Source organism: Heliangelus exortis, chromosome 15, assembly GCF_036169615.1.
Source record: "Heliangelus exortis chromosome 15, bHelExo1.hap1, whole genome shotgun sequence".
Lineage (NCBI taxonomy): Eukaryota > Metazoa > Chordata > Aves > Apodiformes > Trochilidae > Heliangelus > Heliangelus exortis.
In genome coordinates, this window is record NC_092436.1 from 16,737,266 (window position 1) to 16,753,487 (window position 16,222).

Here is a 16,222-nt window from a genome sequence, read left to right on the forward strand (position 1 = left end):
GACATTTCTCTTCCTCAGAAACACTCTCCTAGGCTGGATAATGGATATTTATATGCAAAGCACTCCAATTCTGCCAGAAAATATGCACACATTTTTTTCCAAGAAGTGGAAGAAGTGAAGGCAGAACATAGCCTCTAATTTCCAGTTAACCTCTTAATTGACTTCTTTTTTTTTCCCCGGGAAAACATTCCAAGGATTTATATCAAAACACTTCCTGGCCTGAGCTGTAACTCTTGCTCTAATTGCCAACAATTAGGAATAATCTTTCCCTATAGGCTGGTTATTTGAAATTATTCAGTCTTTGGTGATCCCAGAAGCTGATAACCCTCCCTGCAACAGAAACTGAGCTGTCTGGATGATTAGCCTGGACCAGCTTATCTATTCCTGTGAAAAGCAGAACAGCACAGCCCTGCTTCCCCAGCAGTTAGCAGCTTGTGGGAGATACTACCAGGTTGTTACTAAGCACTCCCAATAATTTTCTCCTTTGCCATATTACATGTCTCCCACCAGCTCCCTAGGGAGATTTTCCAGTGAAGAGTGAGGTTTCCCTCACAGCAAGGAGGGTTTTTTCCCTGCCTTTCATCCTTTTTTTTTTTTTTTTGTGCTAGCTCACCCACCACACCTCTGTCACTTTGCACCATAGGTGGTAATTAAATCTCTGCCTCGTTGTTTTAAAAGACTTTGGAGGGCACCAGGAACAGGTGGAGAAAAAGATGCTCCTGTTTTTTACTGTGTAGACAATTTGGTGTGTTTTCCCTTTGTCCTATTTTGGAAGGAACTGAGCTATTTTAGCTGAAATCTTCTCCAAGCCTGAAATAAGTACATTTAAAAACAAAACAAAACAAAACCAACAAAACCAAAACCAAACAATGCTTGAGGCACTCCACTCGTGTGGAAAAATTCCGCTGGAAAAGTGAAAAGTTTGACATATTTTTAAGCAAGGGGAAGCAGGGTTTTGCAATGTTACACAACCCTAATAATAGTCTGGGCTCCTGGCTCTGGGTGTAACACAGGTGAGGCTCTGCAAAAGCTTGTTTTAAACCTGCAGCCTGCACTGGAATAGGAAATAAGCTGCGTTGCTTTGTTCAGCACAAATGTCATGCTAGTTATGCATGTTTAACCTTTAATATACTTTAAATCTAAATTTAACCATGTGGAAAGAATCTTCAGATGTCACAAAAAAAAAAAAAAAAAATCTGCTGGCAAGGGAAAAAATTTTGTATTCTCAGCCAGCACTAAATTATCCAGATGCAATTGCTAATGAGCTGAATCTTTTCTATCCAAAAGGAGTTTGCCCTTACAAAAATAGAAGAGAGCGACATAAAAGATGACAGTGGGACAGAGCCAATAGGAGAGGATGATGCTGATCCTGAAGACCTGGAAGTGTTTTACCCCACACACCAGTGGCAAACCATCCGTCCAGGTAATGCTGATGACTCCTTAGTCGTGTCCCTTTGAAGCCCCCCGAGAGCACTGGCAGAAACCTTGCAGGAACTCGGAGCACTGGAGTGTTCCCATGACAATGTTATTTTGCTGGTGTTGAAAGAGGTCCAGCCCCAGGGACCCAGCAGAGGGGCAGGGGACCTTCACTGAGCCAGCTGGCAGTGGGAGGGGATGCCCAAGTGTTGGGGTTCCCTGAGCAGATGGGGTGGGCTGCCCATCGTGCTGCAGGTGGTGATGTCTCTCTCAGCAGCCCAGAAGCTCTTTCTCTGTTTGCACACTTGTCAAAGGACAGGTTTTGTAAGATTTGTTGGCACATGGTGTCCCAGGTCTGCTCTGCTCTGGTGTGGTTCTGCTGGGTGGCAGGCTAGTTAAAGTTCATCAGTGGAACACTGTACAGCTTTTTAACAATGGGATTTCTGGGCCTTGGCTGTTTGAAATCCAGCTTTTATTCCTACCCCACAAAAAAAACCCAGCTAAAACAACAGAACCCTCTTCCTTTTTGTTGAGTTGGTATCATGTTTTAGATGTGTCTGGGACATGTATGGTGAGAAAACACAAACTGAGTAGGCAAAAACCCATGCTCTGGAAAGGCTCCAGAGGGGATCAGCCTGTTTAAACACACACAGATGCGTGTATGCACACACATTTCAGCAATTAGGATGATCAGTAGGCCTGTCTCTGGGGTCTTGGGCAAGGTATTTAATCCACTTGTGTGCTTTGGTGTCCTCATGTATATGCAGGTGTAATACCTTCCCACCTCAGAAGGGTGAACTAAGTAGGAATTAATTTTTATAAAGTGTTCTGAATTTAAAAGAGCTTTATCCTGTGCTCAGTGTTATCACCAAATGAATAAATATGGGATCCATTTGTCTTGAAATTTCTGCCAGTTATAGCAAATGTAAATCTTTGTATAACATAAATGTCTAGCAAAACCCCCTAAATTTCACAAAGCTGCAGCATATACTTATCTTCCATTTTTGTACCATTATGTATGGAAGGCATGTGGTATCCCTGCTTAGTATTCAGACTGGCAGATCCCCACCACCCCTGCTGAAGCAGAATATGTGAATATATATATATATATATATTATTTCAGTCATTATATAAACATCATTGCCAGTTTTGCTCAGAAGCACTTTCCCCATTGCTTGGGTGTCTTTTGTTCCACTTGATTTTTGTAGCAATTCCAGCAAAGGGTTTGTGGAAGTGGGGAGCTTGTCAGCATTCACAGTGGAGAAGAATTTCAATTACTCTTGTAAAAGGCTGAAATGGTGCCCTGCCTCATTGGCTGGTCACTACAGATCTTCATTTCAGCTGTGCGTGCAGATTTGGGTCGAAACATGTCAAAAAGAGGACTTTTCCTTGGTCTCTCCCTGCCAGCCTTGTTTTTTGTCTCTGGTGGGTTTTTCTGAGGCCAGATCTTGTGTGGGGGCTGTGACTCATGAGCCAATGTGAACCTCAGCACAGCGCTCCTGAGTTTGCTTTCTGCTGCCTGCCCTCCTGACATGTCCCTGTGCCACCTTCCTCTTGCCATCCCTGCAGCAAACAGGGACAGTCTCTCCTGGGGAAGCAAATGTTGTCATTTAAAACCTGGATCTTCAGTTTCAAACAGTGGTCAGAGCTCCAGCACAGGCTTTTTGTGCCTCCTTCTCCTCCCGCAGTTGCTCATCTTTTAAACATGGATTTCCAGTCTGACTCTGCTGGTTTTCTAACTCCCTGTTGCTGATTACCTCAAACCTCAGCAGAGTCCTCAACCTTCAACCAGATCCCTCCACCAAAGATGATGCTTTCAGTACCCACAGCCCTTTTTGGGTGGTTGTGGGAGCTGGGTTTTGGTCGAGTGCTTTGTTGCCCTCAGAGTGTGCTTCCAGCTGCTGGAGGTGGTTGGATGGAAACAGAGAGAGACAATTACCCTAAGAGCTCCATCACCTGTAATCTTGGAAGCCAAGAGCTCAGTTGCTGCTTCTGCCCACCGGTCTGGAAGCAGCTGACAGGCTGTGGAAAGGTCAGTGAGGCTTCCCCAAGTCCTTTGACACTTTGTTAGGCATTGCTGCTTTCTCTCTTGGCACTAAATAATACAGCAGGGGTGGCTGGGTTAGACAGGATATGGGACCTTGGGAAATCACCCAACACCTCCACTATTTTGCTTCTTTTTTTTTTTTTTTTTTTTTTTTGTGTTGTCTGGGGAAACAGTGAAGAAATCTGAAGCTTGTGGGGTTTTTTTTTTTAATTCTCTGGTGGTGGTTGGAGTCCATAGGAACTTGCAGGCTCCTTGGGGCTTCTTGAGTAGGATTGCCAGGTCCTCTGAAGGTTCAGACCCGTGCTCAGAACCCTTCTCATGCTCAGGCACCTTGACAGAAGCAGAATCTTTTGCAGTTGTACTTCCTCCAAGGTCTCTTTTCTGAGTGCTTTTTTTTGCCAGGGGATAGAGCTGGCAGTGTCCTTGGGAGTTGGAAGCTTTCTGGAGAAACACAGTAGAGGTGATTTTTTGTTGCAGCTTACATTTAGCCTCTCCCAAGTGCAGGAGGTGAGGCTGTCAGCACACAGAAACAACCTGCTGGTTTTTGAGGTGATCTTGCCTGATGGTTACAGCAACCAGAGGTAGATCCTTAGTCACTGGGATGCTGGAGATGAGTGGAAGGATTGGATGGTGTTGGCGGTCGTCTTTGGCAGGTTTTTTGAGGGGGTTTGGATATAAAAGCATTTCTTTCACCTTTCCAGGTGACCTCAAGTCTGCCCCGCAACATCCTGGACCACATGGATGCTTAATTTCCTGGGAATTACCTACTTCTGTTATTTGGGCACCTTTTTTCCTTCTGTTCCATTCATCAGCCCCAAATGACAACTGCAAGTGGGATTGTTCTGACCATTTAAACACATGAGTGAGCAGCAGATTTTCCTCCTGACTCTTGGGTCAGAAGTGGCTCCTCTGAGAAGGCATTGCTGTGAAGATTAAGAAGAAGGGTGTAAGAGGCAAGGGTTTAATTGGGAAAGAAAAAGGGGGTTAATTGTCTTGTTAGCAGGGCCTGGCAGTGCAGGGAGCTGGGGCTGTGCAGTGTCTCTGCAGGCAGGCTCTGCCCACCTCTGTGGCACCAGCACTTCCCTGCTCCCTGGCACAGCAGACACTGACAGCTTGAAGTTGGGGATTAATGTGTCCAGTTTATAAGTCCAGGTGGACCAAGCAAGGGCCTCATTTCCCTGAAATACCAAAATATTCCCAATCTGCTCCAGTTGAGAGGAGGCAGTGCTGGGGCACAGCAAGGCTTCCCTGGTCCCGAGCAGCTCCCTGCAGGCTGGAGAAATGGAGGAAGCTCCTGCATTGGCAGCTGAAATGTTGGAACACTGGAGCTCTCTCAGGTTTGGATAGCAGGTCTGGTATCTGGCTGGGCACAGCACATGTTTCAGGAGCTCTCCTGGCTTGTACCTTTAGCTGTGGTTAAACTTTTGGCTTGCAGAGCTCTGTGCTGATACCTGCAGTTACTCTACAGCATTTGTACTGTTTGGAGTCATTTTTTTAAGTGCCTAATTATATTGCAGTTAAAAAATAAGAAGCCATGACTGCTGCTGTTGATCAAGCTGCCAGAGTGAAGTTGATGTGAGCATGCTGTTGTTGCTGCTTGGGCAAAGATGAAACCATCTTGTGTTCAGCAGGGAGCTGATAATACATTGCTCAGCATTTAAATATCCATGGCTGCAGCTTCCAAGGTCCTCGGGCTGCTTTCTCTGTTGGTAACTCCTTGGTGTTCTGATTTATCTCAGGTCTTCCCCTGTCTCATTTGCTGCACAAATGAGGTTTTGCACCTATGGAAACACAGTTCTGAAGGAAAGCCCAAAAATCTGAAAATTCAAAAGCCAAACCCCAAAGTTCATGGTGGGGAGGTCATTCCAGAAGCTGCTTTGGAGGTCTTGCTGTGGTGTTGCTGGAAGGAGCAGGACTCAAGATCAGGAATAACTTGGTTCAGTTTCTTTGCCAATCTCTGTCTTTCAAGAGGTCTCAGTGGCTGAGTGAGCCAGCACTGCTTGAGGCCATGAAGAGGTTTTTAGAGCTAGGAGGAGAAGATAATGGCAGGGAGGGACCCTTTGGCTCAGGAGTGATGTCCCACAGCCCATGTGGGTGCTGTGGTGGCTTTCAAGGGTTTTTTAAATGCTGCCAATGGATATCTTGCTCCTGCCATTCACCAGGATCCCCTGTGTTGAACTGGTTCCTGTTAATTGCTTGCTGAATTAATGACTCTGTCCAGATTCTTGCCTTCTGGATGACCTAGACCTCACTCAAACAGTTGTGTGCAGGTCTCTGCAATATTTATGTCTGCACGAGCTAGAGAGGGCTGTGAAGTATGGTGTTAAACCACCAGGGTATGCTCCTTTTTCCAGAGCTTGACGTGTGTAATCCAGGAGATAGGAGCCTCATCAGATCAGCACAGATTTGCATCAGCAGGGGAAAGCAAATGGGGTTTTAAAATGCTTCTTTTCCTTTTTATTTATTTATTTAAATTTATTATTGGTAGAATAACTTGTTAGTGATTTGCAGAGGGGAAAAAAAATCTCAGCTGTGGCCTTCCTGTAATCCTTTCTGGCCAGCAACAGGGAGAGCTGCAGGGTGAGTACAGCAGGGAGCAAAGCCCAGGCAGTCTTGAGAGCAGTTTGCAAGTGCTTGGAAGCAGAGTTATGGTCACTACATCTCCCTCTGCTTGTTTCCATCTAACCTCTCACACAGGAGGCTTTTGAGATCTTAAATGCATCTCGTGCCTGTCCTTCTCTTCACTGCCTTGTGTCCTCCCCTCTCAGCTCCCCAATCATCAGGGATTTTCCTTGTTGCCTCACCTGTGTATCCCAGGATCTTTGGTCTCCTGGTGCTGGTTTGTGCTTCATTCCTCCTTACACTGACAGAAGTGCCAGGGCTGAAGCTTCCCGTGCTGCTTCTCTCTCTGGTGTGGGGCACTGGAGGGCAGACATGTAAAATAAAACAAATTCTCTTTGCCTTGCTGCTGATGTGAGAGGGATGACTGTGTCCCTGGCTGTTGTTGGTGAGAGGGCAGGACTGGGAGAGGTTGGAGGGATGCTGGGCAGTGCTGCAGGCAGGAGGTATCCTGAGAGTGAGTCAGGGGTTGTAGGGTGACAGCTTTGGGCTGTGGAGATCCTGTCTGTGTGAGCATCCTCCCCTCTGGCTCAGATGTGCAGATGAGGGCAGTGCTGTTACCTGTCTTCAGCTTTGCTCTGCATTATCCTCTTGGAATTTCTTTACCAGCAGGTTCCCTGAGCTGAGCAGGAAGCAGGTGCCCACCAGGGATACACCCCTGGTCCTTGTCAAACCATCTCTTCCCTGTGCAGACGAGGGCAGCAGGAAGCAGGACAGCTCTCCCCAGTGCCAGGACCTGCTGCCAGCATCCCAACGAGATGCTGCTGCACGTGATGCTGGCAATATTGGACCCATATAGTCCAAATTCCTGAAACAGTCAGGAATGTGAGTGGGCTGGGCCCTTGGGCACCGAGCTGACCTTTTCCAGGAGAGGACTGGGCTGCAGAGCCTTTGCCGTTCTCACTAATAAATGGGAAACCATAGCAAATAACAAATTTATAGGCTGGTAAGTGAACATGCATATAAAAAAAGATTCCCATATGATAGAAAAACACTCTCCTTCTCTAAATTGACAAGTGTAGTAATGCAGTTCAGATTATACATTTTGTAGCATGTTGTAAATGCAGTGTATGTGTATTTAAATTTTAATAATGTGAGGCTCCACAACTTGATAGCTCCTGTTGCTAAATTATACCTGGAAACTGGGCAGAAACGGGCTGTCGTGTGTTAGTACATGGACCTTGCAGGTTTTAATTAAGCAGAATCACAGAGCTTGGGGGCTGCAGCACCTCTCAGGAAAGTGCAGCTCAGTGGGATGTGTTCAGCTCAGCCAGGCACCAGTCTGGCCCACCAGGGTTGTTCCCTGTGTTTCCTCTCTGCTTCTCCTTGACCTTGGAGGTTTTGCACTCATGGTTTTACCAGCACGTTTGTGGTGTCAGGTTCAGTGTTTGTGAAATGAAACTGGGAGCCAGTTTTTTTTTTTTCCCCACCCCTAAACCCAGGTTAAGCTTGGGTTATCTTCTGGCCCTTCAGGAGTTGCCAGTCTCCTGGCAGCAGCACTGCTGGTGAGGAAAAACCCCTCTAGATTTTGTGCTTGGATTGCTAGGGTTTGGGAGCAGAGTGGAGCTGAGATGGGTTTTTGGTGTGTCAGGATGAAAAGTGGCTGTGGTGTGACTGGTTTCATTAACCAAGCTGGTCATAAAAATCTTCTGCAGTGATGCACGTTCTGCCAAAACCTAATTATGCTTCTGAGCAGCCCAGATAAAAGTTTGCAGCTTCTCTAATGCAGAGCTGAGGGTTTGGGTGTTGGGTGTCACCATAAGAAGGGTGACATGATGCATTTTCACATGTGTCTCCTGCTACCTCTGTGTCTGACCCTGTGCCCCACGGTGTGTTCTGTCACTTGTAAAGCAGGGGCTGGAGGTGTTTGAGAGTCAAGTGGCTTTTTGGGGTTTTATGCAAGAGGGGGGAGGGAGTTAGGCTCAATTTTCCAAAATCTTTTCAAACTTGGCTTTACTGGTGCTCTGGCTGGTGGTGTTACAATGTAAGTATACATTAGCCAGGAGAAGCAGCTGATCAGCTGTATCCCAGCAGAGTAAGCAGTGGGAATCATCCACATGGTTAAATTTACATAGTTTGGAGGGGAGGAAGTGCTTTGAAAGAGAAGGGACTGTTTCCCAGATAAGACATCTCTCATTCCTCTCTTTTATCTTCTTTCTGTCAAGCCCAGGGCTGCTGTGAGCAGCAGAGCTGCTGAGAGGTGCTTAAATGTGTGCTGCTGGGTGATGAGGAATATCTTGCTCTGTTTTTTATGTGCACACGTGCTATATTTTCTGCAATAACGTTAATAACGTTGATGTGACTATTTAGAAGGATGAACCACACTTAAAAAGAGGTATCTAATAACAGATCTATTTTTATCTCTGTCTTTATCTAGCAGTCTATGCATTTATTTCAGGCTTGTAATGGGGCTTTGGAAGAAAAATGTTTTCCCTCTTGGAAAGCGTTTTGGGAGTGCATCCAGCCCTGGTTATCTTGAATTTCCAATCTGAGTATCTTCTTTCCAGAGCAAGCAAGCTGTACCAGGACCTTGGCTCCAGCATTTTTGGCAGCTTTTGGAAAAGGTGTTTTCCAATAAGTGTGACTTAGGTTCCAGACTCTCTTAAATAGAGAAGGTTTGACCAAATATAACCAGGTACAATATAAACCCTTATGCTTCAAATGCACCATCTGGATTTGTGGAACAAACCTTCCAAGCATTTCAGCCTGTGCTTGCTTAGCCATGGGTCAGACCTCCATCCCCATGAAACCCTAAAGGTTGTTGCTGTGGCCAGGAAAGCCTTGAGTTCCCCCCAAAAAACCCCAAGTGGGTGTTGGGGAAGAGGCAGAATCATCCAGCACCCTCTGCAGCCCTGCAATGGAGAGGCTGCTGCACCCCCAGGCTCTGAGCTGTGGGGGAAGCCATCTGAGCTCAGTGCCTCCTGATCACCTTCTGATGTGGTCGTTCTCTCGTTAGATAACCTGAGTCTCCCAGGGCAGTTCTTGTCACTGTTTGGGCATTGTTTTCCCAGGCTGCAGCCTGAGGGCAGAGCAGTGCTGCTTCTGGGGCATGGAGCTTTGGGATGTGTTTGCCCACATGGTTATGGAGAGGTTGGCAGATAGCTCTGGAGGTCAGGCCTTCTTCCAGAGTGGATGCTTTTCCACATTTGCAATTTTATTATCTAATTTCCTAAGTTAACCCCTGACCTATGGATGTAATCCAGACACTGTTTTCAGACCGCTCCCCTCTATTTTATCTTGTTTGGTGACTGAGGTTGGCTGGGATGGGGACAGTGTGGTCTGCCTTGTCCCTGAGGGGGATGTGACATCTTTCCATCCATCCCTTTAGCATTCCTGGCTCTGCAGCCAGGCTGCCTGCTTTCATGGAATGTTTCTGGGAGCAGAAGTGTTGGTTACCCCATGCAGAACAGCAGTGCCCTGCAGCCTGTGCACAGAAGGACCGTTTCTGAACCCTTTTCCCAAGGCAGGAGCCTGGGCATGTGCTCCCAGAGCCTGTGTGGTTTGTGCCTGGTGTGGATCTGATAGCTGCAGCAACACATCTGGCTCTGGGAACTAAACCCTTCTTTGCTTTGGAGTTCAGTCTGCATCATGTACGGCACTGAAACAGTTTCCCAGTGTTACTTTTTTATAATTAGGAAGAAAATCTTTTCCCCACAGTCTTGTTCTGCCTTTTCCTGCAGTCTTAGCTAAGACCCCACTTACCAAAATTCCTACAAAACTGATTTTAGGTGGGTGTGCTTAAAGTCAGAGATGTGTTTTTTCAGGCAGCACTCAGTCAAATGGCTCCTTTGAGGAATATTTCATCCTGGTCCTTCACAGTTCATGCCTGCAAATTAATGCTCTTACTCCGATGGGGCTGCAGCTTTTTTTTTCCTTTTAAATGTTTTCCATGTATTTATTCACGGGGTCACAATAGCAACAGATCTTCTTTTTCCACAAACACTTTTCAGAGCTCTTTGCTCCTCTGTTCTGTCTAAAAAACACCTTGCTTTGCTGAGGAAAACTCTAAATATCCATCATGCTGTCATGATTTAGTGAGACATTTTCTCTGCTCTCTGCCCTCCATTCATTTTGGAATCTGCAATCAATTTGGGACGTAAATTAAAAAGCTGTTGTTTCTTGAGGTCTAGAAGGCTGTTTTGCATTTGGTCTTGCTTGAACACACACTGAAGCAAATGTCTCCACTTGACTGAAACAGCTCCTTCAGCATCTTGAGGAAGCTTCTGAGTTAAAAAAATAAATCTCTCTCTCTTTGTCTGGCTCTTCTTTAAGCTTGGGAAAGGTAATCTTCTCTGGTCTGTCTTGCTGCTTTGTGGAACTAGTTCCCATTTATTTCTTAAAACACTATGTTCAAGTTCAGTTTTTTATTGATTATTCACATTGGAGTTGGAAATTCTAATGAAGGATAACATTTGGAGTTCCAAAAGACCTTTCTTCAGTCCATGGATCTTTTTCCTCTATTCTCATTTTCTGCCTTCTCCTTGAGACTGCAGGAAGTTTGGGTCATTCCCTTGCAATGGGATGTTATCTGAATACTGAATTAATGGATGCAGTCTGTCACTTGGTATTTCTTCTTTTCTCCTGCTGGAGATCTTCCAGGTTTGCAAAGACCTTGCAAGGAGCAATGGCACTAACAGGAATGTGCCTGTGATCCTGCAAAGTTAAAAACAAACCACAATGCTGCATGTCTCTCCCATCACTGCAGGGTGTGAATAAATACATCTAATCATCAGTTTCCATTTTAACCCCAGACCAGTTTTTATTTTTAGCGTTTGAGGCTCAGCCCAAGCACAACCTTTCTGTTTCTGTCTGGTGCTGAAAGCAGCTTCAGGTTAGCACCCAGTTAACTGCAGGTTAGCACCCAGGCTGTATTTTAAAGATGCATTTGCATTTTGATATCATCTGCTGCTTTGGTTATCTGAAGCAAAGCCCACCTGTTATTCATTAATAATACTGGCACTTAACCTGCTACCTGGGTTGGTGCTAATTGCAGTTATCTCACTCTTCTGCCCTTGGTAACACACAGAAGTGACAAGAAGTGACCCTCTCGGGGTCTTGATTGACTGGTGCTGAAACGAGGAGGCAGATTGTGAAGGGTTGGTGTTTGCAGTGGATGAGACAGAGCTGGAAGGAATGGCTGCTGTTCAGGGGCACCCTGGCAGCACCAACTGGAACAGGAGTAGTGTAAACATGGGAAAAACCTGGTTTCCTCTTGGGTGATTGAACACTGGAGAAAGTCAACTACATCGGAGAGGTTGTGGAGTCTCCATCCTAGGAGACATTCAAAACCCAGCTGGATGCGGTCTTGGGCAACCTGTTCCAGGTGATCTTGCTTGAGCATGGGTTGGCCAAGGTGATGTTCAGAGGTGTCTTTCAACTTGAGTTGATCTGTGACATTGTGTGGCAGTGCCTTTGTTAAGAGGGAGGATCTCCTGGTGGCCTCCACTGAGAGCTGAACACCTGGTGGTGATGCTGACTGTTTCCTCCTTGCTAACATCACCTGGAATCCAAATGGAGTGAACATGGGAAGAGTTGCTGGAGACTTCCCTGAAGAGAGGCAGCAGAAAGTGGTGACTGAGCCCAGCCATGTGAAGTCATGGGGAGAGCAGGGATGGGCTGGGTCCAGTGTTTTGAAGTAAAAGTGCCCTGTGGGGTCAGAGCCTTTGCTGGAAAACAAGCCCAAGAGGATTTTCACCTAAGCCCTGTCTTATCATCTTTCACTGGCTTTGATGCTCTCCAAACCTTTGGATTACATCCTGAAATAGAAAGGACATATCCTGAAGGAGGAGCAGAGTGAGGCTCCTGGCAGAAGAGAGCTTGTAGCTCACCCTGTGGGGAAAGCCCAGTCTTGAGTTTCCAAATCAGACTGTGCCTGTCAGAGGTGTTAATGCAACTGCTCTCTGAGGAGGAAATGTGTATGCTGTCCTTCATCTTCACCAACAAAAATCCTGACGTTAGAATCGTAGAATCTTTCAGGTTGGAAAAGACCCTTGGGATCACCAAGCCCAACCAGCATCCCTACTCCACAAAGTTCTCTAATCCATATCTCCCAACACCACTTCTAAGTGACCCTTAGGTGAAGCCCCCTCCACAGGCTACTTTTCGTGTTCGCTCTCTGCTCTACTTGATAAACTGATCTGGGGAGATGTTAGGGCTTTCTGCTTTTCTTTTTTTCCCCTGAAGTGGACTAGGGATAGTTCATGTGATTTCTTTTGTTTCCTCTCTGGTACAGGTGATGCAGACAGGGGTGGGACAATAACATCTTTATACTTGTGAAGTGTCTATCCACACCCCAGGGTGCTGCTGTGGACAACGTGAGTGCAAAGGTGATTTTCTGGCAGACTTAGGAATACCACACAAATGGGTAAAACAAGACACTGAATGAAGACCATTCTCAAGAAAGATCATGTCCATGGTCTAAAAGCCAGATCTGAGGTCACCAAAGTGCAGGTTGTAGTCCAAGCAGAACTGGAACCCCTGGAAAGGGAGATTTCCTGCAGTTCTGGCGTGAGGAATCAGTGAGGACCTCTGGTTCTCCATGAGGACCTCCTGATGCTTTATATCAGGTAGAGATGGATATATCTGGGGGGGAGGTTAACCCCAACTGTTAGCTTGTCAGGCAGGATTTGCAACACTGGCAGCTGGGGAGAAAACCATTATTAAGTGTAATGTGGCACCTTGGATACAGAAATCATGGGGAGGTAATAAATACAGACTTCCATAATGTCATTTTATAGTGTCACTCTTCAGAATTTATTAAGACTTGGTTGCAGTGGTGCCTGCAGCTGCTTCCGTTCGAATCAGTAAATTCTGTTTATTATCTCCAGCACTTGTTTTGACCTGCTTTGTTTGAAAAAAGAGGAAACATTGGAGGTTCAGGAGCACCTCAGTTCCTTTCTCTGGCAGCTGAGTTTTTGGGTAAACTTCAGGTGCTTCTCAGGTTTGCTGATACCCCAGTCAGTGTCTGTCTGGATGGAGAGACCCAAAATATGAAGTGTTGCTTGATGAGGGCACCAGAAAACACAGGGACCAGTGACCTGCCCTGAGCAGCCTCCCGTGGGCATCCTGTGGAAGAGCTGTGACAAGGAGGGATGCCACTGTCACCTGGGAGCAAGCACCTGGGACTGCTCCAGGTGTGTGGACAGGCTGAAGGTGGAGAAATGTTCACAAGAGCTTCCTGAGTGAGAAACAGGTGGCTGCTAAAGCCACGAGCTCAAGGGACAGGTCAGTGTCACTTCCCTGGGGCTGTTGCTGCTTTGCTGGCAGGAGCTCTCTGCCTTGTTGGTGCTGGGAACGGCACTGAGGTTTTTCAGGAGTTCCTTGGTCTGCAAGTGAAATTGTCCTTTCTTCCCATTTTCTGTGAAGCACAAATCACAGCAGTGGTTTGTTAGTATAATTTTACCTCCAAACTTAGCATTTAGCTCTCAAGGATGGAAGAAAATGAGTTCAAGCACAACCTTCCCATAATTTATTGTGTTCCTTGTTCTTAAGGGCAAAATTTAAGTTGCCAAAAGCAGATGTTTTCTTGCTCCTTTTTTTAGCTCTCAAAGTACTTTGTGTGTGCTTGATTGATGGACATTCCTGCTACATTAATAGTTGGGCTTTGCAGAAAGCTGTTATTACCAGGAGAATCCAGTGTGGGTTTCGGTTTTTCTTCCTGTATTGAAAAATCCATTATTAATGTCTTTTGGAGGAAAAGAAAAGGCTTCAGTTCTGGTATTTTGCTTTGCTTTCTTGCATTCCTTTGCAACTGTCCTCTCCGAGGCACTTTTAAAATCAATATTACAAGTGTTCTTTATATTTTACTGCGTGCTTGACGGTTTCTGCGTCTTGCTATTGATTTCCAGCTGTGCTGCAGGACACCTGGGTGCACCCAGATTGCCACATGGTGGGTTGCTTTACATGTGTCTTCCTGAGCATCACTGAGTTGGCTTTCTGCATGTTCTCCTCTGCAGGATGCTGCTGCTGAGCTACCCAGGGGAGCTTTGCTGGCTTGTAGGCCATCAGTGCAATCTCGAGATGCTGAATTTGTGAGCATTGCTGTAATTTTGGTTTTATGTTGGGCACAGCGTATGCTTGTGAGGGCTTTTATGTGGTCTTCACAGAGATGTTCTGCCCTGGCTTCTCAGGCACCTTCGTGTTCTGCCTCATAGGAGCTTAAGAGGTTGTCTTGGGGTTGTTTGGATTGGTCCTGAGGGATCTTCAGCTCTTTGGATCAGTGCTGAGAGGAGCTCTGACATTGCCCCTTGGATCAGCAATGCTTACAGATCTTGGCATTTCAGAGGTCCAAAGTCTGAGCCTCAATGAAATTATATGGAAACACCAGCCACATCTGGAGCTGCTCTGAAGTTAAGAGTTGCAGGTCTGGGCAGTTGGAGATGTCAGTGTTGATGGCACATCTGTTTGAGAGCCTGGTGGGACCAAAGGAGGGTGGGAGGAGTGGCACAACTGTGGCCAGCACAGGAGCTCCAAAATACATTGGTTGCATTTGTGGAGGCCACTTTTAACTTCCAAGGAATTAGTGGTTGTAGCTCATCCACCCCTGCTGGGGACCAGAGCAGAAAGGTGGCAGAGACACTGGTAGAGGAGCAGCCTGGAGTTACAGATGTTTTAACCACACTTGCAGAGGACAGAGGCAGCTTGAGGTGTTGGGGGGTCCAGCAGTGCTGCTGTGTGCTGGGGGTGGAAGTTGGAAGGAGCTGGAGTGTGGAACTCCAGGCAGGCTTTGACCTTGCTGCTGGAACTTAGTTAGCAATTCTGTTGATGTTCTGGGAATGAAAATATAATTCAGGCCACCTTCTCCTCCAAGCTGACCCTGAGAATCTGGGAGAAATACTCCTGAATAATTAGTGTCCTTTTTTTTTTTTTCTTTTTCTTTTTTCTCTTCTCTTTTTCCCCATTTGCCAGAGTTACTACTCAGTATTGAGCTGCTCTGTAAAGTGTCATCAGTTTCCTTGAACTTACTGGTCTGAATGTACTTTCTATTAACATAATGACATAAATTGCTGCCTCATGAATCACAGTGTGCTGCAGCATCTCACTGTCTTGCCTTGTTTTGTGGGTGGTTTGGCTGGTGAGAGCCCCTGTCCCCCAGCCGGGGGGGGAGGCTGTGGCTGGAGCACTCCCCAGTGCTTTGGATTTGCACACCCTGCTGGGACACGGCAGGGGAAAGGTGGGTCCTTGTTGTACCACATCCCTGCTGCTGCCCTTTTGTTCTGGGTCCACAGAGGTCCTGGCACAGCAGAGTCCAAGCTCCTGGCATTGCAGTAAATACCCAGAGCCTGAGCAGGGAATGGCTGCAGGGGTGTTTGATGCTGCCATGGCTCTTGTCTCCATGGCAGGACACTCAGTCTTCCTGGCAATGTAAATTCTTTTTTGGCTGCATGCTAAAATTACACTGAGTTATTGATTTATCTTTGAGAGGATTTCCTTCCCCAGGGACACTTCTGGCTGGTGGAATGATTTAGTTCTTCTGCAAGTGCAGAATCTGTGGCAGATCAGAGCCACTCTCCTGCCTGTGAGGCTGCAACCTGGGGTTGTGCTCCCACAAGCTGATTTCTATTCCAAAGCCAAGGTTATAGTGCTGTTGCTTTTGCAAATAAAAGGGCTGTTTCAACTTTGCAGTGAGGAAGCAGCAAGCCTCAGACTGGCCCATGTGCCACGGCACCAGTGTTGAGATCCTGGCTTTGTTGGGAAATTCAACTCTGAGGCTGGCACATGGGAAGGGTGAAGCCATGGCAGCAGTAATGGTCCTGGGCTCCTGGGAACCTTTGGTATCTTTAAAGCAGGGTATGATGGGAGCAGGGTTGTGAAAACTTCTTTTGACAACTTCTTTTTCCTGAAGACACACAGGGTACAGCCTCTCTTTGCTTTGCTTTCTGCTGACTCACCCCTGGAGAATCTCTGAAAATCAGGCCAGGCAAGTTGGGTTTCAGTTTCCTGCATGTACTCCAGGGGAGGCAAAGCCAATTCTCTACTTTTGCCAGGAGTTTTCTTCCCTTAGTCACTGGTTATGACCAGTGACTCAGCTCCACTCAGCTCCACTTCCACTCAGCTCACTGGTTGTGGCTCAGCTGGTGAGTGCTATCAGTAGAAGTTAATCCTTCAAGGGTTGGGTCAGATGTTTTCTCAGATATCTCC

General features: G+C 46.5%; 1 protein-coding gene across 2 annotated transcripts in view; it reads left to right on the plus strand.

The window, feature by feature from the left end:
• The window catches only part of SIL1 (SIL1 nucleotide exchange factor), an 80,441-nt gene that overhangs the window by 14,219 nt on the left and 50,000 nt on the right, over nucleotides 1-16,222 (plus strand). For both annotated transcript variants that reach the window (XM_071758738.1, XM_071758739.1), the window contains one exon: nucleotides 1,288-1,423. In XM_071758738.1, coding sequence (XP_071614839.1) covers nucleotides 1,288-1,423 — 136 coding nt within the window. The remainder of the gene's footprint in view (nucleotides 1-1,287; nucleotides 1,424-16,222) is intronic.